The 26,751-nt window shown below is 42.6% G+C and overlaps 2 protein-coding genes across 5 annotated transcripts in view; both read right to left on the bottom strand.

The window, feature by feature from the left end:
• Nucleotides 1-50: 50 nt before the first annotated feature.
• On the bottom strand, nt 51-4,905 carry DSN1 (DSN1 component of MIS12 kinetochore complex). The gene is made up of 10 exons (XM_006277071.4): nt 4,745-4,905; nt 4,179-4,511; nt 3,787-3,860; nt 3,518-3,590; nt 3,206-3,293; nt 2,553-2,612; nt 2,229-2,300; nt 1,734-1,881; nt 1,034-1,121; nt 51-302 (listed from the first exon to the last, which is right to left on the bottom strand). Exons 1-10 carry the CDS (start codon nt 4,839-4,841, stop codon nt 196-198), a joined length of 1,140 nt encoding a protein of 379 aa, XP_006277133.4. The 5' UTR covers nt 4,842-4,905; the 3' UTR covers nt 51-195.
• A 1,614-nt stretch (nt 4,906-6,519) lies between these two features.
• The window catches only part of PBX4 (PBX homeobox 4), a 56,442-nt gene continuing 36,210 nt past the window's right edge, over nt 6,520-26,751 (bottom strand). For all 4 annotated transcript variants that reach the window (XM_059732209.1, XM_014596077.3, XM_059732208.1 and 1 more), the window contains exons 2-9: nt 21,914-21,987; nt 11,486-11,727; nt 10,927-11,117; nt 10,495-10,630; nt 9,955-10,111; nt 8,791-8,897; nt 8,304-8,390; nt 6,520-7,342 (exon numbers count right to left, since the gene is read on the bottom strand). In XM_059732209.1, coding sequence (XP_059588192.1) covers nt 7,250-7,342; nt 8,304-8,390; nt 8,791-8,897; nt 9,955-10,111; nt 10,495-10,630; nt 10,927-11,117; nt 11,486-11,727; nt 21,914-21,962 — 1,062 coding nt within the window. In that variant the 5' untranslated portion in view covers nt 21,963-21,987 and the 3' untranslated portion in view covers nt 6,520-7,249. The remainder of the gene's footprint in view (nt 7,343-8,303; nt 8,391-8,790; nt 8,898-9,954; nt 10,112-10,494; nt 10,631-10,926; nt 11,118-11,485; nt 11,728-21,913; nt 21,988-26,751) is intronic.

The raw sequence follows: 26,751 nt of genomic DNA, 5'->3' as shown, positions 1-26,751 counted from the left end.
CTGATCCAGCCCGCGCGCCCCCCCCCCCGCACTGCAGCCCACGAGGCAAGGGCCGTCGCTTCAGCTTTATTCACGGCACCGCAGGCAAGCCCGATACAGGCGCAGACTATTGTAACCACCCACCCCCGGCAGCTGCTGTCCCGGACGCCGGAAGGGGGATGCAAAGGCGGGAGCGACCCCTCTCAGCGCCTGCCTTCAGCCCTCGGCTGGCTGCTGACTCCCAGCACCATGGAGCTGCTTCCTGGACCCCCCCAGCAGCTTCCGCGCAGGCGAGTTCTCCAAGTGGCAGAAGGCTCTTGAGGCTGGAAGAGAAGTCACCATGAGAAGCAGGGCCTGGGACTGGCTCCGGCTTGGTGCACGACAGGGACTCCCAGCATCTAACCACCCGTTGTGCAAGGTGAAGGCCCCAAACCTGTCCCAGCCCTTCACTTAGCCTCAGTTTCCTCATCTCTACAGCCCAGATTTTGTTTTGATGGTACCCTCCACAAACCCCAACATTAGACTCCAACCAGTTACTCTTAGTTCTTCCTCCTAAAAAGCTAGTACAATCCCCAGCAATTTAGGGCTGATGTTGCCAATTCTTGGCTCAAAGAACACCAGGCAGCAGGTTTATGTGGATAGTTTCAACAGGCAGTGTTCAGAGAGGTGCCATATGTTTTTCAGGGTCACATAGAAGTACCTTGGTATCAAGCAGCACAACTTTTAACTAAACCTACGGACATCCTTTATCTAACTTCCAGCATTAGCTAACTGATGGTTTAGATGTCTTAGGGTTGTCCAGAACAACAAATAAGTAGGAAGCATATGCTTGAACAGAGACACCCTGTCCTCTCCCTCCTTTCCCCACAAAAAGGGGGACTACAAGCTGTAATAAAAGTCAATAAATCCTTTGTTAAATAATTGTTCTATCATCCTTAGTCCCCAATACCTTTTATGCCACATAAGACAGTGTTTGCTGGACTGAGCAAAATGCCAGTTCTGAATTCAATAAACAAGCAGCAAGTACTGTCCCACAGAAGAAACAGCCCCTTACCAAGTTGTTCTGATAAATTCTGGAGGTACTGGGTACTGTCTCTCATGAATGCTTGCAACAACTTCAGTGCCATCTGCATTTCATCCAGCTGCAAAACACAAGAGGGAAACTTCAGGGAAACTTCCAACATGCAAGAAAAGCAATGCTTTTGATGGTTTAATGAACTAGATGAATAAGCAAACATTAAACCAAAGCATCAATAATTAATTCAGTAAACATGTTCACAGGTTTTTTAGACCTGTCATACAGGTATGTAACACAGAATGAATATAAAACAGAGCAACACCTTTCTCGTGTTTGTTGTTGGAGAATTTGTCTGTAAACAGTGAATAACCCTTGTGCTAAAATTCCATGCTGCAGAGTACAGAAGAAAACCCTTCTTGAAAGGATCAAAAGTACTCTAAAAGCTCCCACATATTCTGTCTCTTCCGAAGGCAAGTGACCTAACATTGAGAAAAGAATCTGGTGTTTCCACAACAATATACAATAAATGTGTTCTCTCTGTATAGTGAAATCTAGTTAATTCACTGATGTACCCACACAGTGATACTAGTTCACTGTCATTCCAACCCCCTACCCACACCCCTTTCCACCAACAATCAACATCTGATCACTGTTCTCTACCAAATAATTCAACATTATTTCCATTTCCCTTGAAGTGGTAAATTAATACTGTTGCATCTCAGTCCCTGTTACTCACCACAAGCTCCATGCAATCAAAGACCTCACTCTGGCTGTCTAATATTCTCTGGTAGTCAGGCTTGCTGTTGATAACCTTGGCCTGAGATGATCCTAAATAATCAGCAGGATCCACCTCTACTTCGTTTGCCTTGCACTTCTCCAGTTGTCTTTAAAAAAAACCCCAAAAAAATACAAAAACAGCAAAGAACAAATTTAACCACTGCACAATGTTAACTGTCCAGTTTCCATGAAGCCTGGCATAGGCATGACTGGCAGCAGATTATTTGCATGTTATCCCATAGGTGTAACTGTGGGCTGAGACTATGTAAATTCAGTTACACTTAGAGCACACAATTTACAGGTGACCCCAAATGCCAAAGATTTTTTTAAAGTAATTTAAATCTAAAATAGTGCAATAATACTCATAGGGTCAAATTAAAGCCCTGTTAGATTCTCAGTATTAAATCTCATTTTCTTTAATTGAGAAGGATAAGACATAGGATAATCATCTAACCTGGGCATTTCTTCAGCCATTTTCTCATAACTTATTACAAGCTGATCCCAAGACTGACACTCCACAGTAAACCTGCAAAATGAGCAAAAAGAGGACAGGAAGATTAAGTATGGGAGAAAGACCAACTTGCTGGGTTCTTGAGAGAGTTTAGTGTGTTAGTCCTACGTCAAGCTTCTCTTCATATACAGATAGCATTCTCCCCTCATTTCAAGTGCACAACTTGGTGTTTAAACATGGGGCTTAATGACAATACAGAAAACTGCAAGAAGAGGCTCATCTGTATCCAACTGTAGGAAGCTAGGCTTGGACTCAGTTTAATCTCACCTGGCTATATATTCCTTAATCTGGGCCAATGACTCGCCAAGGGCAGGGTCCGACAAAACCCTAAAACACACAAGCATGAAATGAAATACATTCCAAAAGGTATATCAACAGGCAGTTTGTACCCACACAGGATCATGATGATTGCTTAGCTTTTTTGCATTGTGCCTGCACAAACACATAAGGTAACGGACTACAAATGCAACCAAGCACACACTTGTGGATGAGTCTAGTACTACTCCAGACACGAGTGCCCCGACTACTCCAAAGAATATTTTCCATCCGTAGCAGCAGATTTCTTTTTCTTTCTTTAACACATGTATGACTGACCCACCTACAGAGTCCCCACGTTTGTCCAAAGCATGAACTCTCAGGGGCTGTGAGTTCAGTGTTCTCACATGACTTCTGCAGACAAGAGTTGTGGCATTTTAGCTTGTAGACCTTTATCCGTAATTAAAACATTCCAGTACTAAAGACTGTAATCCTGCAACACATCATATCATCCTCAACATCCATATGAGCTTCTTACTGCCTATAGATGCAGAACTTTGATTAGTTTAATGTGCTCCAGTGCAAGGTAGTTGAACAGGAGCTAAATTAGACTCTCCACTCCAACATGGGACAATAACACAGTGACCGTGGAGACGAGTCATTACCCTGGAGTCTCCTCTGTACATTTCTTCAGCGTTCCATCCAGCTTCAATCTCTCTATGCAGCGCTTCAGCTCCTCTAAAACCGAGTTCCCTGCAAACGAGGTCAGTTCTGCATCAGTGGACAGTTTAGTGATCAGTTCCACGGACTTCAATAGAATGAAGCTCAACTCTGCAATCAATGCTTCATTTGGTGCTCTACTGACTTACAGCTCTTCAGCTGCTCACACCCCTGCTTCCCAAAAAACATTTTTTCCATCTTAAACAGAAGATACGACTCTCCCAATGCAGAACTAAAAATATTCCAAAGAGACTCACTGTTTGCTTTAAAAGCCTCAGGGCTGAACCCATCAGTCTGCATCAAGGCACATTCCAGCTTCTGGGCAGAAAACTAAAAGAATAAAAAAAGCAATATCCTTTTTTTTTTTTTTTTTAGAACAGCTATTCAAAGGACATTGAGTAGCTTTTCATTAGGCTACCTGATAGAGAGAGGAAAATGACTGTGGTTTAGCCAAGTGCAACAGGAGGAAGAGTAAAAAGCACTGCAGCAAATTTTCTCCTCTCCCCTTACAGAACTAAAGCCTCACCTGAAAACTGGACAGCAGGAGCTCAGCAAGTCTGTCAGTCCCTGGCAAATCCAGGCTGATTGATTTGCTCAGTTCTAAAAAAAAGGTAAACACAAAACTTTTTAAAAGGTAGCATTTACCCCAAGCTGTGAGTAGCTGAAATAGTCCATACATGGACTCATGCTTTTGCACCTGAGAGACATCAGCAAGACTGAGGAGACTGTTCATTGCAGCAGAACATTTAACTTTCAAGTGCGGGCACAACCAACGCAGTCCACAATGAAGCAACTTTGGGGGCCAAGCTGGTCTCTTTGCGCTTTAAATACTACACCCATTGACTCAAAGCTCTGCTGGCCCAAATTCTCACATAAGTTTCCCATCAGCCTGCTCGCGATAAAGTAGGCAGCACGTACCGGTCACATCAGGGTGAAAAGGAGGCAGTGACTTCCGACGCTTGGTTCCCTTCAGACTGGAGCGACGCCAGGAGCGACGGGACGCTCGCGACCTGGAGGACGAGGGGGGCAACCCAAAAGCCAGGGCCCTCCTGGGACTGCCCTTCCAGGGCGATGCCAGCTTAGGACTGGGCCCCTGCCTGCCCATGGTGGGGCTGTGACCAGACCAGGACCTTTTCCTTTCTTGCCTCTCGCAGGGGCTCGCTCGTGCCCTTGCTGCAGCTCCAGGACTCGGTACTTTCTGCATCTCCGAACAGCCCCAGCGTTCGGCTCCCTCTGCCCCGGCCTCGCCTCCTACGAGAGACAACCAACCAACACATCACCAGGCCGGGGGGTACAGCGAACACGACCTCCCACGGGACTCGCCCGCGGGCCCTGGGCCCGACCCCAATGGCGTCGGCTCCGGCCCGGGGGGCGGCCCCGGTTTCTAGGCAGGTCCGACCGCAAGGGCCGCGCCCGGGACCAGGCGGGAAGTCTCCGGTCGGAGCCCGGGCTCCCGGCTCTGCCGCAGCTGCGCGCCGCCTCACCTTGGGGCATCCCGCCGCCCCGCAGAGGAGTGCTCAGGGCGGGCTCCAGCGCGCCTGCTGCCCCGCGGCCCCAGCCGGGCTCCTGAGCAGCTGCCATCTCTATCGCGCCCGCGTCTCGCTCAAACGTCCGCGGTGCCTGCCGGGACCCGTAGTACTCCGCGCATGCGCCAGCTGCGAGCTAGGCAAGAGCAGGGATGGGGCGAGGCTGAGCCGGCGCGGGGCATTCTGGCTACCGCTAGGGATGCTGGGCAGTGTGGTCCTGCTAGGAGCTGGGCCCCAGCGCACATGCGCAGTCACCGTCGCCCTCTGTCTCGGGCAGACCCGCAGCGGTGGTGCCAGGTGTACGATCATTTCAACCCTTGTACGATGCACAAACAATAAAAGTGCTCACATTGTACAATACGTTTGGAGGCAGCTCACTGATGCAGCAAACTCCAGTCACTCTCAGGGAGTCTTAACCTACTTCTGGGTTTGCTTCAGCACTTTCTTACCTTGCTGGCCTCGAAATAAAGAAATGCCTCAGCTTTAGACAGAGACAGTGAGCAGTAAATAAGACTACTTATTTGGATACGATTCCAATGTACACTTTTTTTTAGCAAATGCAATAGTTTTGAGCCTCCAATATGATTATTTCGTATTTAAGACCTGACCATGCTGACCTACAGTGCCAGGCTGCAAACTCACTGGAACCGCTCTGGAAAGACCAGGAAGCCTCACAACTCTGGCAGCTCCGCAGGAACAGCAGCGCAGAGGGGCAGAGATGGGCCAGGGCCAGGGAAGGAGAGCAGCTGCTTCCCCAGGAACAACTGCCCTTGCAGGTGCTAGCACTGTTGCTCTTCCACTCCCAACCTGCGAGCACTGGGGGCAGGTTTAAAATGAAGGAGATTATTTTTTCTTTTTTATGCAACACCGTTCACTTCAGGAAGGCTTTGCCCTCAGGGCAGCAGAGCCCAATGCACAGAGGGACTGGATACATCCATGCTTGATGGATTGATGCGTTGATTTATGGCTGCTAATCAGAACAGCTTAGGGATGTTTCCTTTGACATCTCTAAACCAATATATGGTAGAGGCGAAGGAGGTGTTGAAGAAAGATCGCCCTAGAGCAGTGGTTCTCAAACTCTTTTGTACCTGGACCCATTTGTAAACAACTACAGCCAGTCCTGAACCAGTGTCCCTCACTCCTGACCTGCAGCCCCTCCCCTCCCCCCCCCCCCCCCCCCAGCACGCTAGGGTGTAGGGCAGGGTGAGCCCCAAGCAGCCCCCTGCAGGCTGGAAGTCTGATGGCCTGCAAGGGAAAAGTCAGTTTCCCCATATTTTTCTCCTTTAAAAGGATAATCCATTTTTAAAGTTTGTTCACAATTCAGATTTTTGCAACCCACTTTTGGGTCACAACCCACAGGCTGAGAAACACTGCTCTAGAACAGTGGTTTTCAACCTGTGGTTCACAAACCCCTGGAAGTACACAGACTGCATCTAAAGGGTCTGTGAAAGACAACTATGATCAAATCAGAAGTACGTTTTTCATTTGTGGATCCCTTTGAATAAGGGTGAAAACTACTTGTTCTAGAGCTACCTGGTTCAACACTCTCCCCCCCAGCATCCACTCCTACAACTGGGCTAGATGGACCATTGATCTGATGAAGCACAGCACTTCTACTGTTCTTATGACACACATATGATGGTTTCCTGACTCTTGAAACAGCTGCAAAATTACCTGCTACTAATTTGTAAGCCCCTAGGAGTTTAAGGAAAGGCTGATAAAAAGGCAGGAAGGAAAAAGGCTTTGGAAGTTTATTATCTTTGATAAAATTTCAACTGAAAATGATGGACTTTGTCTTAACATTTCGTAAATGCACAAAAATCTATTCACAGGGAAGTCAGAGTTTACACTAGACATTAAATTCGAACTATATGAAATGACACAAAAGATGGAAGTTCCTATTCAAGAGCAAAGTCCAATGAAAGTTTTGGTAAAGCAGTGTTCTGTTCTGGTTAATTAGTTCAGAATGAACTTGAGTTAAGAAAAGCTTATTTTCCTATACAAAATTACAATACAGAGAACGCATACAATTACAAATACAGGGGGTTTAATTGTTAGTATCTATCAACTAGAACAGAAGTTTCATAGTAAAAAAATTTTATGGAAATTAAAATAAGTCAATTTTTTTAAACTGGAAAACTTGAGACAAATGCCAAGTCCTAGAAGAAGAGAGATTTTTCAGATTCTTACCATAAAATTGATATTTAAAAAATGAATTTGGTTAGGAAAATGAAGCAAGTTCTTTTAAAACAATTTCACATCCCAATGGGCAGAATCAAGAACTCAACTGTGTGAGGCTGAGAGGTAGAGAGGTATCATTGAAATCACAATCTTCTTCTATTGGTTCCAGGGTTTTGAGGTAATTAGCTGTGTGTCAAGTTGTACAAACTATAATATTGGCAAAAGCAACATTGACAAATTACACTAATGACCTCTTTCCTCTCATCAATCGGTCCTAAAAACTTAATTAGATGCATCCGAATTAACACTTCCAGGGTCTCCAGCAGGTGACGTGATTGATGAAGGAGTTGTAGTGTCCTGCCAGCTGCCATTAGCCTGGAGGGGAGGCAGAAAAAACATATCATTAAAGCCTTAAGATGGAACTTGGATCCAGGACCATCTATGTTCCTATTACCACATCTGAAGGGGAATTAGTGCTTATGAAAATATAGAACTAAATATTAGTTTAGGCAGGACATAATGCAGTTAGATGCCACAAAATGTTGCTTCTGTGTACACTTCTCTGCTAGCACACTTGTGACCTGCACTAGGTTGGTTATTCTTGTGCTCCTTGTACAGACATGGTGGTACAAATGAATTAGAGCAGAGGTTCCAAAACTTTTTCTTATTGCGTACCCCGCTTCCAGATTTACTAGCTACCTGCATACATTTTATAATTATTATAATGGAAATTAAATCTGCTGTTACACAATTTCTCCTGTGTACCCCCCAGAGATGTCCTGCATACTCCCAGGGGTATGCATACCACAATTTGGGAACTCCTGGATTAGAGGATGCAATATATCAAGCTCTCCCTATGGACCTAAGCCAGGTTTTTCCCTGAACTGAAAGGTGGCTTCATAAACATCTTTGTCATTTCAGACCCTTGCTACCACACCCTTTGGGAACATTTCAGGAGACTCCAGATGTCATTAGCTACCCTTTCACAGACAACAGTTGTGTGCTAGTGAAGCAGAATACTTCACACCAAAATTTCTTCATGCCAAAGAGAATAGTTGTGCTGGGCTAGGTAGAGCAAGCCACTAAATGTATTTACTTTGTGAGAGATTTTTTTTTTTTTTTTTTACAAAGCATTACAGTGTAGAGAATAGTCTTTTAGTGGAATAACTTAGACTCGCTAGTTCCTTCAGCTATATGGGCAGGCAGTCTAAACCACTGAACGTTTTCCACTAGCTAAGAGCAAAAGGTCTACAAAGCTTCATCTGTGATAAAAGCACAAAACTCCCCCTAGTGTCTCCTAAAACAATAAATGTTATTAAATGATCAAACTCCTTACATCAATGCGCTGCGTCGTATACAAAGGATTCCCCACAATGGTGTCATATCTTCCCGTCTGGTGTATGACATGATGTAGGGAATCCATCTGCAATAAGACACCATATGGAATGAGATTAACAAGCGAAGTCATTTGGTCAAAAAGAAAGCTGCATAGCTGTCATACAGGTATTATAAAATGTAAGTTTGAGAAGTGTCTTTGGGGTAGGGGTTTTAGTACTGCTGTTTTAGTTTGGCTTTAAAATCATTTGTTGCAAATTAAAGCAGTCCAACAAGAGTTCCAACATGTCGGGAAATGAAAAAAAAAAAGCTATCTATCTTTATTATTGATAAGCTTCCATATTTCATGATATGCTGCATAAAATCTATTGCTTACAATTTAAAAAAGTTGAAGGCACATGAATCTTCCCAGGAAGCAACTAAAACCATATGGGATTTTAGCATCTGAACTGTTACTGAAGTTGTATGACAATCCTCTACATACCTACCTGTGACTGCACATTGGCTCCCACTGGGGAGCTCTGGTAAGAAGTCAGTGACTGCAAGTTTATAAATGAATCCCCAGAATTTGTCATCTTAAAAGAGCCAGAGGAAGCTGAAAAAGGAAAAGTAAGTTCAGCAAGGTGCACAGAAACCATCAGTTCATTCCAAAAGCAAAACTGAAGAGACACCACTTTCACTACACTGATAAAGGGTAACACTAGAGAAGGATGTCTTCAGGAAATGAATAAAGATTAAATATGAGATTCTTTACAAATATCTTTACCTCTATCTGCTGCATGTTACACTCATTCATTTGGTAAATATTTAATGGGACACAATTATAAAAAAATAACAGTTACTAAAACATGGCTTTCATTTCAATCTTCATTTAGATAGCCCTGAATGTTCACACATTTAGGATCAGATTTTTGTGGCAAGTTTTGTGGCATCTAAAAGTTGCAGTGAGATTTTCAAAAGTACCCATGCACCTAATACAGGCTGAGTTCAGTGTAAATCCATTTGGCATTACAATATGCATTTAGGCTTTCTGTTTATTTGCTTTACTTCAAACCATTTTTAAAAGGAAGTGATGAAAGATCCAGGGTAAACACAATTACACTCACACACAACTGAACTTTAGGGACACTACAGTAGAGCCTCACTAAATGTGCGCTAGTTTTTTTAAGTAAGCAAATTAAAGCCCAAGGATAATTATTCAACTGCATATGTAGCTTACATTTTACTTTATATAATACATTTGCATCATCCTATTAAGTCTTCTACTGCATGATTTATAAAGCAATAAATACTTGCTGCTTGAATAGTACTTCCTACCAAGAAGTGGCTTTCCTATAGAATCCAATTTTTTGTTAAGGAGGGAGACCATGATAGTGGAAGGATGTCCTAATTACATGATGCAAAGATTAAGAAGGTAGGAGTTAATATGGTTAAACTGTACCATTAAAATGTCTAGATAACCAGTCAGCAGGATCTGATTACACACCAGCTTCCATCTTTTACAGTGCTCTAATAATTCAATATAAAGAATAAGTGGACAATTTGCAAGAAGCTGGAGAAAGCCTGGGAGCTGTACTGCAGTGGCTTCCCCAGCAGGAGGCAGGGACTATCTTCTTCAGAGATGGCCTTTCCTCCCTGGAAGTGTCACTTACCAGAGTTTGGCGTTGATGGAGAGTTTGCCTGGCTGCCCTGTGCCACCACATTTGTTGCATCCACTGCTGTTTTTGCTGCATAAATATTAGCCTCCTCCTGGAACTTCCCCATGTTTTTTTTGTACCGGATTCGCTTGTTACCAAACCAGTTAGAAACCTAGAAAAGTTGCGTTGTCAGTAAGTATTTCATCACATGAACACCATCTCCTAGTAGTTATTGAGGCCACCAGCAGAGGATGCTCTTGAACTATGCATGAGGATGCTGGGGGGGGCGGGGGTGGAGGGGGGAGCAAGTTGTATAACCTTAACCCGAAAACTTACCTCCCCTCCCAAAAACAACAAACAAAAAAACAACAATTTGTGATCCACAAAAGCACCTTTCTTTACAGCAGATAGCCATTCTGAGCTGGGAGGGTTCAATTATGGTAGTGGTTCTTGGTCACTTATCTAAAGAAGCCACACAAACTTTTCTTTAAATAAAAGAAAGAGCACATTTACAATGTGAGCAACTCCAGACCAAAAAAAACCCCCTGTTCTTACCTGTGAGACTGTAATACCACCCTTCTTTGCTAGCTCTTCTTTGGCTTCTTCACTGGGGTAAGGATTACTCAGGTGAGAATAAAAATATTCATTCAGCACTTCTGTCGCTTGTTTGCTGAAGTTACGTCGTTTACGCCTATAAACACACTATAATTACCCTTACTGCTAGAGAGTTAGGGAATACAACACAGGGTATGTGTCATCTCTAAAATCTGCTCTGTTTGAGTAACTACACAAAAGCAGACCAAACAGCAATTAAATTAGTGTTAATCTTTAAGTACACTTATGCAGACATGATGTGGTGCATTCTTAAAAGGTATTTATACTAGGTCAAGGTTAGGATGGCAGCACTTATAATTACTGGCATCAAGAAACAAAAACAACTTGTTTGGATCCATCAGTTGTTGTCATCAAGTTGTGCTTGCTGATTACCTTGCATCAAGAAATCGTGAACGCAGAATCATCACCGCTTCACATGTGCTCTGTTTCAGCTGCATCTGAATGGTGCTGAATTTGCCATGGATTATGTTCACCATGCGCTCTATTTCTTTTGGTGAAATTGGCCTTGTTCTACTCTGTTCCCTAAGCAGGTTCATAACATGGGTGGTGAATTCGCTACAAGCCTGAAAATAAATTTAACAAATACATTTAATTGACAAACAATAAAAGATCTCCTCAAATTAATTTTCCCAACAAAAAATCTTTCCCAGAAGATTTTAGGAGTCTACATGTTTCAGTTTACTCCATTTGCTCTTAAATGTATTGCAACAAGTATGAACAGACATCAAACTGAAGATAAAAAGTGTCAAGTCCTTTCATCTTATCCTTATTCTAAAACAGTGAGATGAAAGGTTTTTACTTGAATTTGCCCTCCTTGCATTCATATGAAATGAAGATACTCCCTGTTCTGTGCTCACAACCAACAGCAAAGGAAAAATGGTTAATTTTTTTTAATTGAGATGATAAAAACTCTTCCATGCAGAAAGATCACCTGTTCATATTTCTCTAGCTCAGAGTGGTATATCTGTCGGATCTGTGACAGCTTGGCCCTGTAGTCAGAGTGTTCAATGCTATTGTCATTTGGACAGCCACCTGATGTTGCTGCTACAGCCATCGGTCCTCCTCTTCCTCTTTTCTCGGGCCCGGAGACACCCTCTGCCAGCAACATGTTATCTAGTCTCATTAGTTGAGCATCGGGGGGATCTTCCTCCTGAATACCGCGAATACTTAACACTAGATAAATATGAAGAGGAATCACAAGATTATTTCTGAAGCAGAATAAAAAGCCAACTTTAACGTTGATAATTTATTTAAAGTCCTTTTTACACCAGACTTATCAGAATCATGTCTTCAGGCACAAGAAAAAGGAACATAATGAAGCTGGAAGGCAACAAAATTAAGATGCATAGAATATCGTGATTAAGAATAAATATCCATTCAAAAATAGACTGCACACTTCTTCAGATAAATCCCTATTTGTAGTATGTATTAAAACCTCTTGCTTCAGTGCTTAGGCCAATTTCTATCATGTGTTCAAGTAACAGATTATCACCTGTTGGTTTACTGCAAGAGCTCTTACACCACTGAGGTATCTATCCAGTGCTGACTACTGCAAAAAAAATTAAATACATCAGAATACTGACCAGAGGAATCACCATGTCTGACCCACAAGGGCCCTTATTACCTAAAAAATTACACAAGTGTCAGTTCCATTGAAGTCAGTAAACAAGGATGAATTTGATCTACTCCATATTTACACATCACAGATTTGGCAACACTACAGTTCTCTCTAGTAGTACCACTTCATAAGCAGTCCAAAAAGCCACACAGTTCTACATTTGTAACCAAACTGTAAAAGAACCAATCTGCAGGGGAGTTCATGAACTTATATACACCTACCTGTAGTTTGTCCATTATTACCTGTTGAGTCTAAGCTTAGTTTTAACACAGCTGAACACTCTCCATTATAAACTACAGCTTCCAGAATATAAAAGCACAACTTGTTAAAACTAGTCCTTTCTTAATCCAGTTTTTATTATTGATTTGCTAAGAACAACATTTTAAGTCTTTTACAGGGCTTTAGTGCTAAAGATTCTGAAAAATGAGTGAAAGCTTCAAAAGCTTTCTAAACTGGAAATCTTATACGATTAGTATACATTAGAGTACAAACACTTTTCTATTCTACACAAAATAAAGGAAGTGATCTTTCACTGTAGAGTGATCTATATAGTCCCTAGCATACTGAGACCTGGATTTAGGTGAACAACATTAAACTACATACATAATATACATAAAAAGTAACTACTAACTTTCTAGAAATCTACAAATCAGAGATGCAATCCTCAACACACACTGGATTAAAATAAAAAAATTAGCTTCTAATTAAGTTCTGTCAAGTCATAAAATGTTGTAAATCATATGAATGCTATTACACCGTTCTACAGCTAATAAGGATGATGATACAAGGAGACAATGCAGTCTTACTGTAAACTGAGAACATAGATTCTTCTCCAAATCACTGCTACCCATTTGCCAGGAAAAAAGGGTAAAGCAAAGGTTGATTGTGTTCCTGTGTCAGCATAATAGCGAAATTAGTTGCTCCCCACAATGAGGAAGCTCTTCAAAGAAAAAGATAGATTAGACCAAAGCAACCTCCCCAGGTATTTAACTTCCTAAAATGAAACAACTCTGGGGGCTGAGAAGGGAGGTGTCAGTCTCTGACTACAAAAATCAGGAGGACAGACTCCATTTGCTAACTACTTTTCTTGGCTAGAATTCACCCCAAGGTATTTTGATGGGAAAATACAAAACACAATGGACAGCAGTAGATATACTGAAGATCTCACTCCACCGTTGGGAAGGGCTTTGGTAGAACTTCTTTCAAATGTGGACTGTGCTGCACATCAGAGTCTGCCTTACACTAGCATCATGCTCCCAGCTGCAGTTTAATTTTCTGTCACTTGTCTAATTATGGTAATTAGACATTAGTTATCATCAATTACACGTAAGCTCATCTCAAGCAGACTGTTGAAAAGCATGTATAAAATGCTTTTAAATTCTCCAGGGAAGAATTTGGTTGGCTGCCTCTGGTTAAGTCACAAGTGACTGGAGAGGAATTAAATATCATTACCATATCATAGATTATACTTCCAAGCTAGTGAGTTTCATTAAAATAAACTCTGTTAAGATGAGACCTATGAAGTGACTAATTTTTTTTTGTTTCTTTTTTCAACCTATTGTACCAGAGATTTCAAACCCCTCCCCAGCCTTGGCTTACCTGTAGTAAGCTGAGATGTGAGAACACACTTAAGTCGCTTTAAAAAAAACAACAAAACTGATACCTAAACTTACCCAAAAGGAGACCTCTGAGAATAAAACCATAAATCTTCTAAGCAAAAAAAAAAAAAGTGAAGAGCTCATCGGGGCAGCTGTTAATATAGTTCTAGTATTTTCAATAATGTTATTGTTCATCTAGGTCTCAACATTTTGTTGATACTGGCACAAACACAATGTCATTAATTTGTACCGTAAAGCTTGCTGTTAAGAGAGAGATGAGATTTCTACTTAGTCAGGGTTTTTTTGTTTTGTTTTAAACACAGGTTTGCCACACCTACCTATTCATCTAGCAACAAGAATCCAACCCCCCCCCCCCCCCCAAAGGTAATTTCAGTGTTAAGGATGTGAAAGGAGAAGAGTGGAAGCACTAAAGGTTGGCAGTCAATATATCCTCCCAAATTATCTGCAAAATAGCAATGGACATATATAGCTCAATTAAAATGTTTTTGACTAAAATTAAATAACGAAGACAATCAACAGTGCACTAGCTGTCCTCCTAGGGAAGGATCAGGATCTGGAGAGTTTTATTGGAGTTGTCCCAACCTTACTGGATTTCCTCATTGCTAGTAAGGAAATTACCTGCCAGTTTGCTAGGCTGTATCTCTACTAGGAGGACATGAGATATCCAAATTTAAAACTGGCACTGGCTCCTCTAGTTAGAGATACTTTTTCAGCACTGGTCAAGGACAGGGTGCTGGCCATCACCTTTGAAAACTCATGGTAATCAAGAAAGGTGCTGGATGATTGGAAAAGGGCAAATAATGCCCATCTTTAGAAAAGAAAGAAGGAGGATCCAGGGAACTACAAACCAGTCAGCCTCACCTCAGTCCCTAGAAAAATCACGGAGCAGGTCCTCAAGGAATCCATTTCTAAACACTTGGAGGAGAAGGTGATTTAGCAACAGTCGGCATGGATTCACCAAGGCCTGAGCAACCTGATTGCTTTTGACAATGAGATGACTGGCTCTGTGGATGCGAGGAGAGCAGCAGACATGATAAAAGCCTTGCTAAAGTCAAAGTATGATAGTCTCCCACAACATTCTCACAGGCAAGCCACGGAAGTACAGCTGGATGAATGGACTGTAAGGTGGAGAGAGAACTGGCTAAATTGTCAGGCTTGAAGAGTGGTGATCAACAGCTCGATGTCTAGTTAGCAGTCAGTATCAAGTGGAGTGCCCCACAGGTCAGCCCTAGGGCTGGTTTTGTTCAAGGATCAGATGGAATGGAGTGCACCCTCAGCCAGTTCACAGATGACACCAAGCTGGGGAGAATAGTAGATACACTGGAGGGTAGGACTAGGATTCACAGAGACCTTGACAAATTGGAGGACTGGACCAAAAGACACCAGATGAGGTTCAGTGAGGACAAGTGCAAAGTCCTGCACTTTAGAACAGAACAATCCCATGCACCAGTACAGGCTGGATGCTGACTGGCTGGGCAGTAGCTCTGCAGAAAAGGACCTAGGGGTCACAGTGGACTGCAAGCTATATATAAGCTAGCAGCGTGCCCTTGTTGCCAAGGCTAATGGCATACTGGGCTGCAATGGTCGGTGTGTTCCCTTCTATTCATCACTGATGAGGCCACATCTGCAGTACTGTGTTCAGTTTTGGGCCCCTTACTACAAAAAGGATGTGGACAAATTGGAGAGAATCTAGCAGAGGGCAACAAAAGTGGTGAGGGGGCTGGGATCATGACTTGTGAGGAGAGGCTGAGGGAACTCAGTTTATTTAGTCTAGAGATGAGAAGACAGAAGAGATTTAATAGCAGCTTCAACGACCTGAAGGGGGGGGTTCAAAAGAGGACAGAGCGAGACTGTTCTCAGTGGTGGCAGATAACGGAACAAGGAGCAATGGTTTCAACCTGCAGTAAGGGAAGTTTAAGTTAGATATTAGGAAAAACAATTAACTCACTAGGAGGGTAGTAAAACACTGGAGCAGATTACCCAGAGAGGTTGTGGAAATGTCCATCCTTGGAGGTTTCTAAGACCTGGCTAGACAAAGCCTTGGCTGTGATAATCTAGTTGAGGCTGGTCCTGCTTTGAGCAGGGGGTTGGACTAGATGACCTCCTGTGGTCCCTTCCAACCCTAATTTTCTACAATCTGACTATAGCAAGGGTGGGCAATTATTTCAGCTGGAGGGCCACTTAATGAGTTTTGGTGAACTGTTAAGGGCCGCAACAGTAGCCTCGCCCCTTGACAGGTGCCCCACCCCCTGGTCGCCAACTGGGGACTGGAAGTCCTGTCCCTAACCCCTGACCTTTGCCACCAGAAGTCACCCCATTTAAACCTCCCCCCCACATCCCCCATGCCCCTAGAACCCTCTTCAGGTGTTGCCATCTGAACCACAAAAAACCCAAATCATGCACTAGAAGTCAAACACCTACTATAACGTATTTTAATGTTATTATAAAAAATAACTCATAGAGTACGAGTGCCAGGTTCTGCACGTGCGCTGTAGGGAGCCCTACATGATACAGGAAAACCAGCCTAGCTGTGTTCCTTGCCCTCCCATGCAGCACTGGCTGGAGCAGTGTGCTGCTGGACAGCAGCACCTGCGTGGGCCACAAGTACCCAGAGGGCCCCCACCTCCTGCAGCCACTGCTGGCAAGAGCTGTGCGCCATGCAGTGGAGTATGTGGAGGGGTCCCCACACCCACCACCCCACCCTCTCTCTCACACGCCCTACCCACCTGAGCTCTGCACTCATGCCACCCACCCTGAGCATGGGCTCTGCACTCCCACCAGCCCCAGCCCCATGATCTCCACCACTGCCCAGCTGCAGCTCCCTCCACCCCCATTCCCAGTGCAGCTCTCCCATATCCCCGGCCCTGCTGCTTGCAATCCTGCTGTCCAAAGCAAGCACTGCAGCAGTGAGACAAGGAGGAGCTGCTGGATGCTGGGGAAAGCTGCATGCTGGCTGGGCTGGGCTGGGCCGGGCCGGGCCCTTCCATGCACAAGGGTGGGAGTGAGGTGCATAGGCTGGGTGGGGTATAATTAGTTGGTGGGCGCCCACGTGTCAGATGAAATTGTTTGGTGGGCCGGATGTGGCCCACCGGCCATATTTTGCCCTCCCCTGAACCACAGTGCCAGCCACTAGCCTGCCAACTACTGCCAAGCTGCACATTCTGTTACTGTAGTAAAAAAACAATCCCCAAGAGCAGAACAAGCTATTGGGCTATGCAAAGCTTCAGTCGCTGATTTGATTCAGTGGCAATTTGGCCTGAGTCAGTGGCCAAATCTCCAAATCCAAATCAAATCAGGAGACCCATTAATCTCTCCAAATGGAATCGGAAGCCTCCGATTCAATGATTTAGACACAGACACAGCTTTATATGTTTTTTCTATATACCTCAAGGTCCCCAGGCAACCTGTTAACGCTACGATGCTGGGGCAGATGGAGCATCCCAGAGGAGCACAGGGGGGGCCCTCAGCACACTTCTATGTCCGCCACGGAGTGCACAAGGGATGCCCCCCCAGCTCAGCAACTGGTGCCTCCTGGGTCTTGGGGGGAGGGGGGGGGGAGGGTCCCCCATGGCCAATCGCCAAGCCAGTGGGGGCAGATGGGGGTGGTTCCCCCCGAGCTCAGCGGTGGACCCGTAAGTGGACCAGAAGTACTTCCAGCCCACTTCTGGGTCCACCACTGAGCATGTGGGGGCCCCCCCACGTTCCTGTGTGACACTCCATCCACCCCAGCACTGCAGCATTCACGAGCCGTGCCTGGTACCTAGAGGTATGTAGAAAAATATAAAGCTGTGTCTATGGTCAAATCACCGATTCTCCAAATCAGAATTAAATCAAGTCGGAACAGTAATCTGAATCAACAAATCGAATCACTGTCCCCCGAATTGGGCTGAATCCAAATCGAATACAGTCTGCTTTGCACACCCCTAGAAGCTATCCTTGTAAGAGTTCTGTCAGTATAACTGCATCTATACTCTGGGCTTCTGCTGACATGGCAATCCTAGTCAGGCATCACACCTTTTCATGCTTCTGAACAACAGAGCTCTGGCAGCAGAGGTCTGTAATCTATGCCTGGCCTCAGACAAACAACAGATTCACTAAACAAAAAAAACCAAAACCAAACATCAACAAAGGATGAAAAAGTTACCAAGCAAGTTAAAAGCTCCACAAGCAACATAGATGCACCATTTTTTCCGCTCATAGTACTGTGTGGGTTGCCCAAGTCACAACCACTTAAAATAGTACTAACAAAATATGCTTTTTGGTGACCAGTTGAACCAACATTCTATCAAATCAGTTTCTTCACCAGTGTTGCACCAATACCTAAAGGTGATCATTATAAACAAAATAAGAGCTGCAACACATTTTTTATCATTTCAGTTATTCTAATATGTGCTAATGCTAGCCTTTTGGCCAAGATCAAGTATTTTAACACACTAGAATACAAAATGAGCAATATTAATATTCTGAGTCAGAACTCTAGTGAACAGAAGTGGGAGTGGCTGAATTTGTCTGGCAACTGTACTGGATACCAAGCAGTTCACAACTAACATACAGTAGTATCGGAGGATGGGTAAATAAGAGTATAATACTTCCACGGTTCCTACTTTATTATTTTTTGGTTCAACCTGGGAAGACAGGCTAATTTACTGTCCACAAGACAGACAATTTTTAAACCTATTACCAGAATAACAGGATATTACCTTATAACGAATGTTTTAAGTGAGACTTAAGATATATGCTTGCTTAACAGAAAGATTTGGGCATACATTATCCATCCATCATTTTTATGAAAGTTTTTATCAAATGCTGCTCTGGGGCTGTCAGACATACATGATATTGCATACTCCCCAGCAAGATACCCACTCATCAATAATTATACTAAACCAAATAAAATTCCCATCATTTCTAATTAATCCTTAATTAAAATACATCATAACCCAAGGTGCTGAAACTTCACTCAATATGCTAATGTAATCATTACAATATTTTTACATACTATTCATTAAAAGATACACAGCTCTGTGATGAACTGTATGAGATCACTGGTGCCAAAATAAAAATATGCACTTTGTTTAGACTTGTTTTCCTCTCCCAATTCTCCATCAGGAAACAGAGCAGAAAAGCTAGTGGAAAACACATCTATTGGCCACAGAGCACACTCTCAGAACCTCAAATTTTACCTGGATAACCCACTTTGTATAAGTGGCGTGGCATGGCATGGTACTGAAAAGTCAAGTCCTGTGACTCAAGACTATATCTACATTAGATACGTTTTCCTAGTGTCGGAATACTTGCGTCCTAAGACGACAAAGTGTCCCTAGTGTTGATAGGCAAAGCAGCACTTTTACCAGTACAGTAAACCAATCCTCCCCCCCTTCCCCCAACCAAAAATACTGCACAGCCACATCAGGGATCACACCCCTTGACAGACACAGCTAGGACCAACCCTGCTTAGTCCACCTGTGAAAAAGACAGTGACATCTACTTTGTAGGACCACTGAGACTTAGTGAATGTTTGCTCTGCACTTGCAAGATGCAGGGCACTATAATCAGCAATAATAGTTTGTCTTTGCAGATAGCTTCTCTTAAATTTGTCAAGATCTGCTGAACTAGGCTTAAAGTACAGTCCTGCCATGCAAAGCAACATTAACAAGAGTATTGCAGGGTTTCATCTCTCAATAAATCCACAAATATGCTTAGTTTTCCCAAGAGATAGTCTCTTTAAAATAGCAGTTATGCAAAATTCAAGGCGGTGTCTGAAAGCCAAGCTGGAGTCTTCCTTCTTACAAATCAAAAGAAACAAGCTCAGCAAGCCAATGCACACCCTTGGCTGAACACACGTCTCCCTTTGTCTGTGGAGGCCTTGCACCAGGTGTTGGCAGACTGGAATGTGGAAAGCAATTCTGATGATATTTAAGTAAATTCCTCTTTACCCACTGCTTTTAAAAGCAGAAACAGGGAATATTAGAGTAATTGGCTCTGGAGAGGAATTAGGCCTAGAGACCACCTCTGTAATATGTTTGCATACACATGTATTCCAGGACTCTTTGTCCATCATTAGGGTTTGGTTGTTTTTAATACACATTCCATATACATACTGCAAGTATATGCCATCATTTACTGCTACCAAAAGAAAAGCCTCAGCTGCATCGTTCAACAAATAATCCTCTTTCAGCATCCTGAGGGCTCTCACATTCAAGCACAGCTAGCCGTAAGTACAGCAAATTCCACAGCCAACAACCTTCAGCTGAGTAGACCACAGTCACACTGCCAACAGGTCTGCTATTGGGAATACCAAAGGTTGCCTCAGTTGGTCTCAAGTATATTATAATGGAGCTTTCTTAGAATTCAAGACTGATGATCTGACATGCTCACCACAGAGGGCAAGAAGAAAACTTGAATAGGCTTTTAGTATTCAAAGAAAGTATAAATGCTTCTGCCAGGTCTCAAAGAACAGGGCGCCCCAGTAAGGATGTTCACCATGTACCTCAATGGAGTATGAAGCCACTAAATACCACAGAGAGCAGCACTGCCTTAAAACCCCATATACTGTTTGAATTAGCTGTACCTTCAGTGAAGATGTATGAGGACTGCACTTATCCAGGATGCCCTTGAAAATAAAATACATAGTCTGGTATATTTTTCTTGGTGTAGCAATTAACGTCACCTACAACATGTATAGCAACTGATTTAAACCAAAAGTAACAAAAAGAATCTTATAATCCATAGTTTAAGTGGTACTTTGGGAGAAGACTGGGAGTCGGCTAATTACATGCAGGAAGCAAATTGGAAAATTAACATGCACCTTTTAAAAAAAAAGACAGTGTGGGCAGAAGGTCTCTGCACCTTTCAGTTGGCTGCTCAATGGCAAGGCACATGGTTTAGCCTCGCTGTTGTGAATGACACTAGCACACCAACAAAGGGAATGTGGGGGAGAGGTTTGGGGGAGGGGCAAACTTATTTTAAACCGATTCAGAGATAGAAAAGAAGCTTGTGTGCCTGTGTCACAAAGAAAGCCTAAAACCTTGTGCTACAGTATGTCCAGGCTTTTGTCTGCTTCAAGCCATAACATCTGCTCCCCATAATTTAAATAAGGAATAGACAGACCAGCAGACATTAGAAAATCTGAGACCAAAACAAATCCAGCGTAACCGAGGTACTGGAGTCTTTGCTGGCAAACATGCTTAAGTCAAAAGGGAAGTTGCATTTCCAACTTATAAAACAGAGTACACCTAAATACACAACCAGAGTTCACTTGGATTTCTTTCTTTTTAGCAGTCCTATGGTTAACATGGTCAACAGTTTGGCATTATGGAAAGAGTGACTTAAAGTGAATTAAGGTATTTTTTTCAGCACAGGTTCAATACTAAAGGCATTAGGATATTAAACAGACTATAATAAAAAATAAATCCTCTACAATTAAGTTGCTGCTGTAATTATCCACCCTCTAAAAAAAAGCATCCAAGTTCAAAAGGCTCAAAAGTTCACCTAACAAAGCACTAGAAAACATCCAGACATCTCTGCCTGCAAGTTCAGACATGATTAGCAGATATACTGGGTGGCCAAAAATCAGAAGTCCACCAACTCCTACCAGGCCTGCTTCCTCAAAAAGTCACATAAACTACCTGTCAAGACAATTTCCTGCAACTCATGCCTCCTCTGTTCCAGTGTTTCTGGAACTTCTCTCGCAGCCATTTTTCTGTTGATGGGCTACAGCTTTTTCCACCGTTGAGCTCTTAGTTCTTCCAAAGTTTTGGCATCATTCCCTTTAAAAAAATGATACATGGACAACACCTCTAAAGGCATCTTTGGCTGTGCACTTGGGGCATCTGTGCAGCAGCTCACACTGTAATTAATGCTTTATTTGTCTCAGGTTTTCTTTCCAAACCAAAATCCTCCTAGTGAGTAGCAATATTTTCTTCAAGTCAGGGCACTTTCTACTTTATCCAACACAAACTAAATATAATCTACAGAAGAAAGACAACTCAGGCAAGAGCCCTTGTAAGGCCTCAATTTGTAGAGCTTCCACAACAAAAAAAGGCCCATCTGAATAGCACCTGACCTGGGAGCCAGCCATATCTGATACTAGCTTTCCAAAAAACCGTTAAAAATTCCAACACACCTGTTTTTTCCTTGATCTCACACAGCACGCTGAAAAGAGCAGGTTTCATTCTGTGGCAATTCAAGGCATGTTTTCTGCAAAGGAGAGAAAGAAAGGATGAGTGCCAACTGGAACAGAAGAGAGCTAAGAATGCCAAGGTTTAGAAATAACCGGATCTACATATTATTAAGATTAGCATAAATTTAGAAGTTCTGGCAATACAACTCAATCAAGATGCACAACCAAAGTAATTTATAGCCTCAACATACACTGTTTATTGTTCGTGGAAGCACAATAGAAGTTAAGCTCTGCTGAAAACATATTTTATTGATGGGACAAAGGTCTGCCTTCAAAATTAAATATTGTTCCACTTCCTCTAAACAATGTAGTCCTGCCAAAACAAGGAGCATCAGCATTTTTACATTATACAGATTTTAATTTGTTTCCAACATTCAGAGCAGAGGTGCCATTAATTAATCAAACTCCAAAGTATCCATTTATCTGTCTTCTGATGGATAGGAGTTTGCCTTTCCCCTAAAAAGGAACTAGAAGGTGGTTTAAAATTCTGTTATCTCTTAGGACCATAAGTGACCCATGCCCTGTCAGACCCTCCCTGGCATCAACGCTCCTGGCTTAGGAATGTCAGAGGACACAATCCAAACTGTTCCATTTAATAGCTCCCGATGTACCAGAGAATTGCTCAGGTGTCCATACAGAAGGGATGAAGAGTATAGACATCACCTAAGGTGGGGGTGTACTTAATGGGATCAGCAATCTGATAAGCAATACCTCAGTACTAGCAAGTGAGCCTAGTGCCAGGACCTCTCTCTCACATTTTGTTATATTCCAAACCATGAGTTTTCAGTGTGGACTGTCTCCTACATCCATAGTAAGAATCCACAGCACACACTAACTGCTGCTTTGGAACTGCTAAGATGTTTACTGTCATCAGTGTATTCACAACTTTTGCATATTGTGGGATCTCTGTCCCCCTCCCTTGAAGCTGTCACAAAAAAGGGTTACAAGCAAGAACTGACAGCGCTGTAGCTAGAGATGCACCCCCAGCTCCAAAGTCTGTTTATGCTTCCCAGCAACCTCAAAACCATTTGCTTTGACAGAAGCCATATGGCAGTTTTTAACAGGTATAAAAACTCATTGTTAGTTTCTGCATATCTAACAAGAGGCAAAGGGAAGGGAAAAAAAACCCTACACTTGTTTGCGGACAGAACACACTGCTTACACAAGGGCTGTCCAATGTACGAGTGTTCAAGGACCACTTGTCCCTGCTGGTGCAGTCCATGGGGCTGTACCAGTAGGGTCATGGGCCCCTGGCCTGCATACCACATAGATGTCCCCCTGCTGCACCATGCAGCCCTGGCCTCACCTCGAGCTGCCCAAACTGTGCTGAGACTCCCTGCCCCCTGGGGTAGGCACAGAATACAGAAATTGGGGGGAGGGGGGAGGAGACACAGAGCCTAGAGACTCCAGTTGCTGTTATAGCCACAGTGATAGGGGAACTGACAACTGGGCAGGAGCCTGGGGGCTGCAACTTAGCTCATAAGCTGCTTGCAGCCCAAGGGCCGCCAGTTGACTTACACAATTGACCACCCTTGCAAAGAAGCCCAAGATATTACCCCAACAATTATTTCTTATTTGTATTGCAGGAATACCCAGTGTCAAGCCTTGTATAGATGAGGATGTAGTTCCCGACTCAAACAGCTTATAACTAACACAAAACAAAAATAGATAAGGGAGAAAAATGATAAGGTGGAGAGAGGTACCATCCTATGATTTATACATTTTTTTTAAAATAGGAAAAGTACTTGTTCTCTTTTTAAAGAGAATGGAAGCAATGGTTTATATACAAAACCATCTTGAACTCCTTTATAAACAAACTATACTTTACAGGATGCTGCTAATAGATTAAGGGAAGCATAGTCAACTTGGGGAAAAAGCAGCTCTCAAAGTTTTTTTGTTCAAGTAACCACTACATTCATTGTAACCAAGGGATGAGACAAGCACACTGTAGTGCGTCATTTTCCCCCCTTTCCCCCCAAATCCTCTCCACCATTTGATAAAACCTTCATATAGTTTCCCCTACATATCAGGTCTCTCACTTTGTGCTGATCTTTTACAATACAAAAACATTTAACAAAGAAGAAAACAAGAGTGTAAAACTATAAAACTGGTCAAAAACTGAGTGGCAAGTGGCAAGACTATAAGCTACTTTTTATAGCCTGAAATTCACTGCGTCTCAAGTTGACAGTCTCTATACTATTTCAACAACAGCCTTAGCATTCAGCACAAGTTAAATAATGTTAACGTGATTTACTGCATTTGTGAGCAATGTCACAACAATTCTGTGTACATGAGGGGAATGTTATAAGGTTTCACGCTTCCAAACAGTGAGCAAATATAAATACAAAAAACACTCTATAACCTTCTCTGCATTCTACTGAGGGGGGCTAGCAGAGAAACCACAAGAAGAACATATATATATAAACAGCCTGCTGAGATGCCAGCAAAAACTGTTTCCATCATCCTAAAACAAGTTAATTCTTTTGCCCTAACTGAATTTCTACCTCTTCTTCCCATCATCAGAAAGTCTCTCCCCATTACTGCTTCCAGTTTTTTTCTGAGGTTAAGACATACATTTTGATTTCAGTCTCTTTCAGAGGTCTTGATAATAAAGAAGGCCAAGTTTCTTGCAGACTCTGCTACCTTCATTTTTGTTTGGCAGACATCTGCTGTGGGATCTTCGCACACAGTTGGATACTTAAACTACATGAAAATACCTTATACCAGTCTGCTACAATGCAGAGGTGGCAGTGGCATTACATACAACATATACTTCACCAACAAAATAATTCAATTGCTGCTATGCCTCTGGCTATAATTCAGATGAAGCCATCACAGTTGCTAAATAAACTATGTGAGCAGTTTCACAATGTGTCAGAAAAATCTCAGGAGGCTCTGGAGAATAGGATGCTAAAAAAGCTAAAGAAATTGTCATTTCTTTGTGGGAGGTTGGTACCCACACTGACTCCTTTCCCCTCACTTTCAAAATATTTCTTTTTAATTACCACTTAAAGAATATTCATAGCCAGGGGAAATACCTTTTCAGATTTTTTTAAAACATTAAACAGATTGACCTCTTGTATAGCATTAGCACAGCCATGGACAACAGCTCTAAAGAGCACTCAATTGCTTACAAGCCTTCTCCAGTCATGTTTACAACAGGCAACTGCAAACCTCCCATAAACATTATAAACAGAGTACAAGAGTTAAATAGAATTATCACAAGTTGAAGTTCACTGAACAAGTTGATTCACTGCATACAAACAAGAGAGGCCTACTACACACTTAACAAATATCTAAGCAGATCAAGATATGCCCACAGAAAATGTGCCTGAGAACAAAGGCAGCTGAGAAGACAGCCAAGCGGAGTCTATTGTCCTTGCCTGATGACAAGCAAGGAATTCCTAGGCCTTGGAACTCTGCTTGCTTCAAACTAGAACCGAAACCACTGGCTTGCACACAAAACAATAAGTCAGATGTCTTACCAGGTGTATAAAGCTACCCTGAAATCATAAGCCTCTCATTCTTGTGTAAAAGAATGAAGTTGGTAATGTAGTCTAATAACAATGTTACCATAATTTTGGCAGGCTTGTTTCCATGAATAAAACTTCAAGTCCACGTATTTTTAGCTTGCAGCCTAAAATTTACACTGTAGAAACTGAGAGGCCTGGATCTCCAGGGGCCCCAGTAAAGCTTGCAAATTGTAACATGGTACAGTTTAATTACAGGCTTTTTTCAGAAACAAGATAAATCCCTAGCAAGTAAAAGAACTGAAGCTAAACAAATAAGTTCCTGTGCAGAAAGGCAGGAGTCTTGGAACACCCTGCCTATATCCCTGAGGCATCTTGCTGTTACTTACACTGGACTAAGGAGCTTTTCTTTGCTTTTTTAATGGCATTATAGGCCTATTTACCCCAGGTTTCCAGTTCCCAACTACTCCATGAAGATGAAGATGAACTCATTATTGTCAAGGCAAGAACCCTTATTGTGCAAGAACCCTTATTGTATATGTATGATCACTTCAAATGCAAAAAACTTTCAAGTTTCCAGGTCTTCAAAAAGCCACTGTACTCAAAGAGACCTTTTGAATAACATGTTGTTGCTAAAGACCCTGAGATAGCCCAAGCAATAACCTGCACAAAATGCACTAGGCAGCTCAGAGATGGCTTGTCAGAAATAATTGAATTATGACAACACAAGGAAACTTCCTGCTATCCTGAAAATGATTTTAAAAGAAGAAAACAGAACTGCAGTATCATAGGCAAAGATTTTTGTGATTTTTTTTTAAACAAACTGTATGCTTGGAAGAGCATACATTCTGCACAGCAGCTATGGAGAGTTTTGACTGAAGTCTAGTAACAGAAGAGAAAGGAAAGCATTGTAGGGAAGCCTGATCCCATCATTTGTTAAGGGAATTCAAAGGGATATGGCTAAAATTTATCTTAATGAAAGCTGTTTTAGAGAGGTGGAACACGACATCATTTAAACATCCTCTCCCCAAGTCAAGCTAGTCTAAAATATTAATCAAAATTAATATAGATCAAATGCAGCACAGTACAATGTTTTCTTTCCATATATACAGTCTGCAAAACTTTACCATGAATTTCCTCTTAGGACTGCTCCAACAAATACTCTCTTATTCCATCACAATATTGACAGAAACACAGCTACAGTTTTGCTTATATTCCAGTCATCTAGTCAACAAGCTTAGGAGTTTATTTTTAGCAATTCTGTATTTTTACTTGAGTTGCTTACACTAACTGTGCTCAGGGGACAGCACA

Source organism: Alligator mississippiensis, chromosome 8, assembly GCF_030867095.1.
Source record: "Alligator mississippiensis isolate rAllMis1 chromosome 8, rAllMis1, whole genome shotgun sequence".
Lineage (NCBI taxonomy): Eukaryota > Metazoa > Chordata > Crocodylia > Alligatoridae > Alligator > Alligator mississippiensis.
The sequence above is the reverse complement of the archived record's forward strand: the minus strand, read 5'-3'. Positions and strand labels throughout refer to the sequence as shown.

Excerpts from the sequence above, each read along its gene's own strand:
- DSN1 (XM_006277071.4), bottom strand. The coding sequence starts at position 4,841 with ATGGCAGCTGCTCAGGAGCCCGGCTGGGGCCGCGGGGCAGCAGGCGCG. Across the intron at positions 3,294-3,517 it reads TGAGGCTTTTAAAGCAAACA|GGAACTCGGTTTTAGAGGAG; the intron begins GTGAGTCTCTTT and ends CCTCGTTTGCAG. Across the intron at positions 1,122-1,733 it reads TTGATTGCATGGAGCTTGTG|CTGGATGAAATGCAGATGGC; the intron begins GTGAGTAACAGG and ends TGTGTTTTGCAG.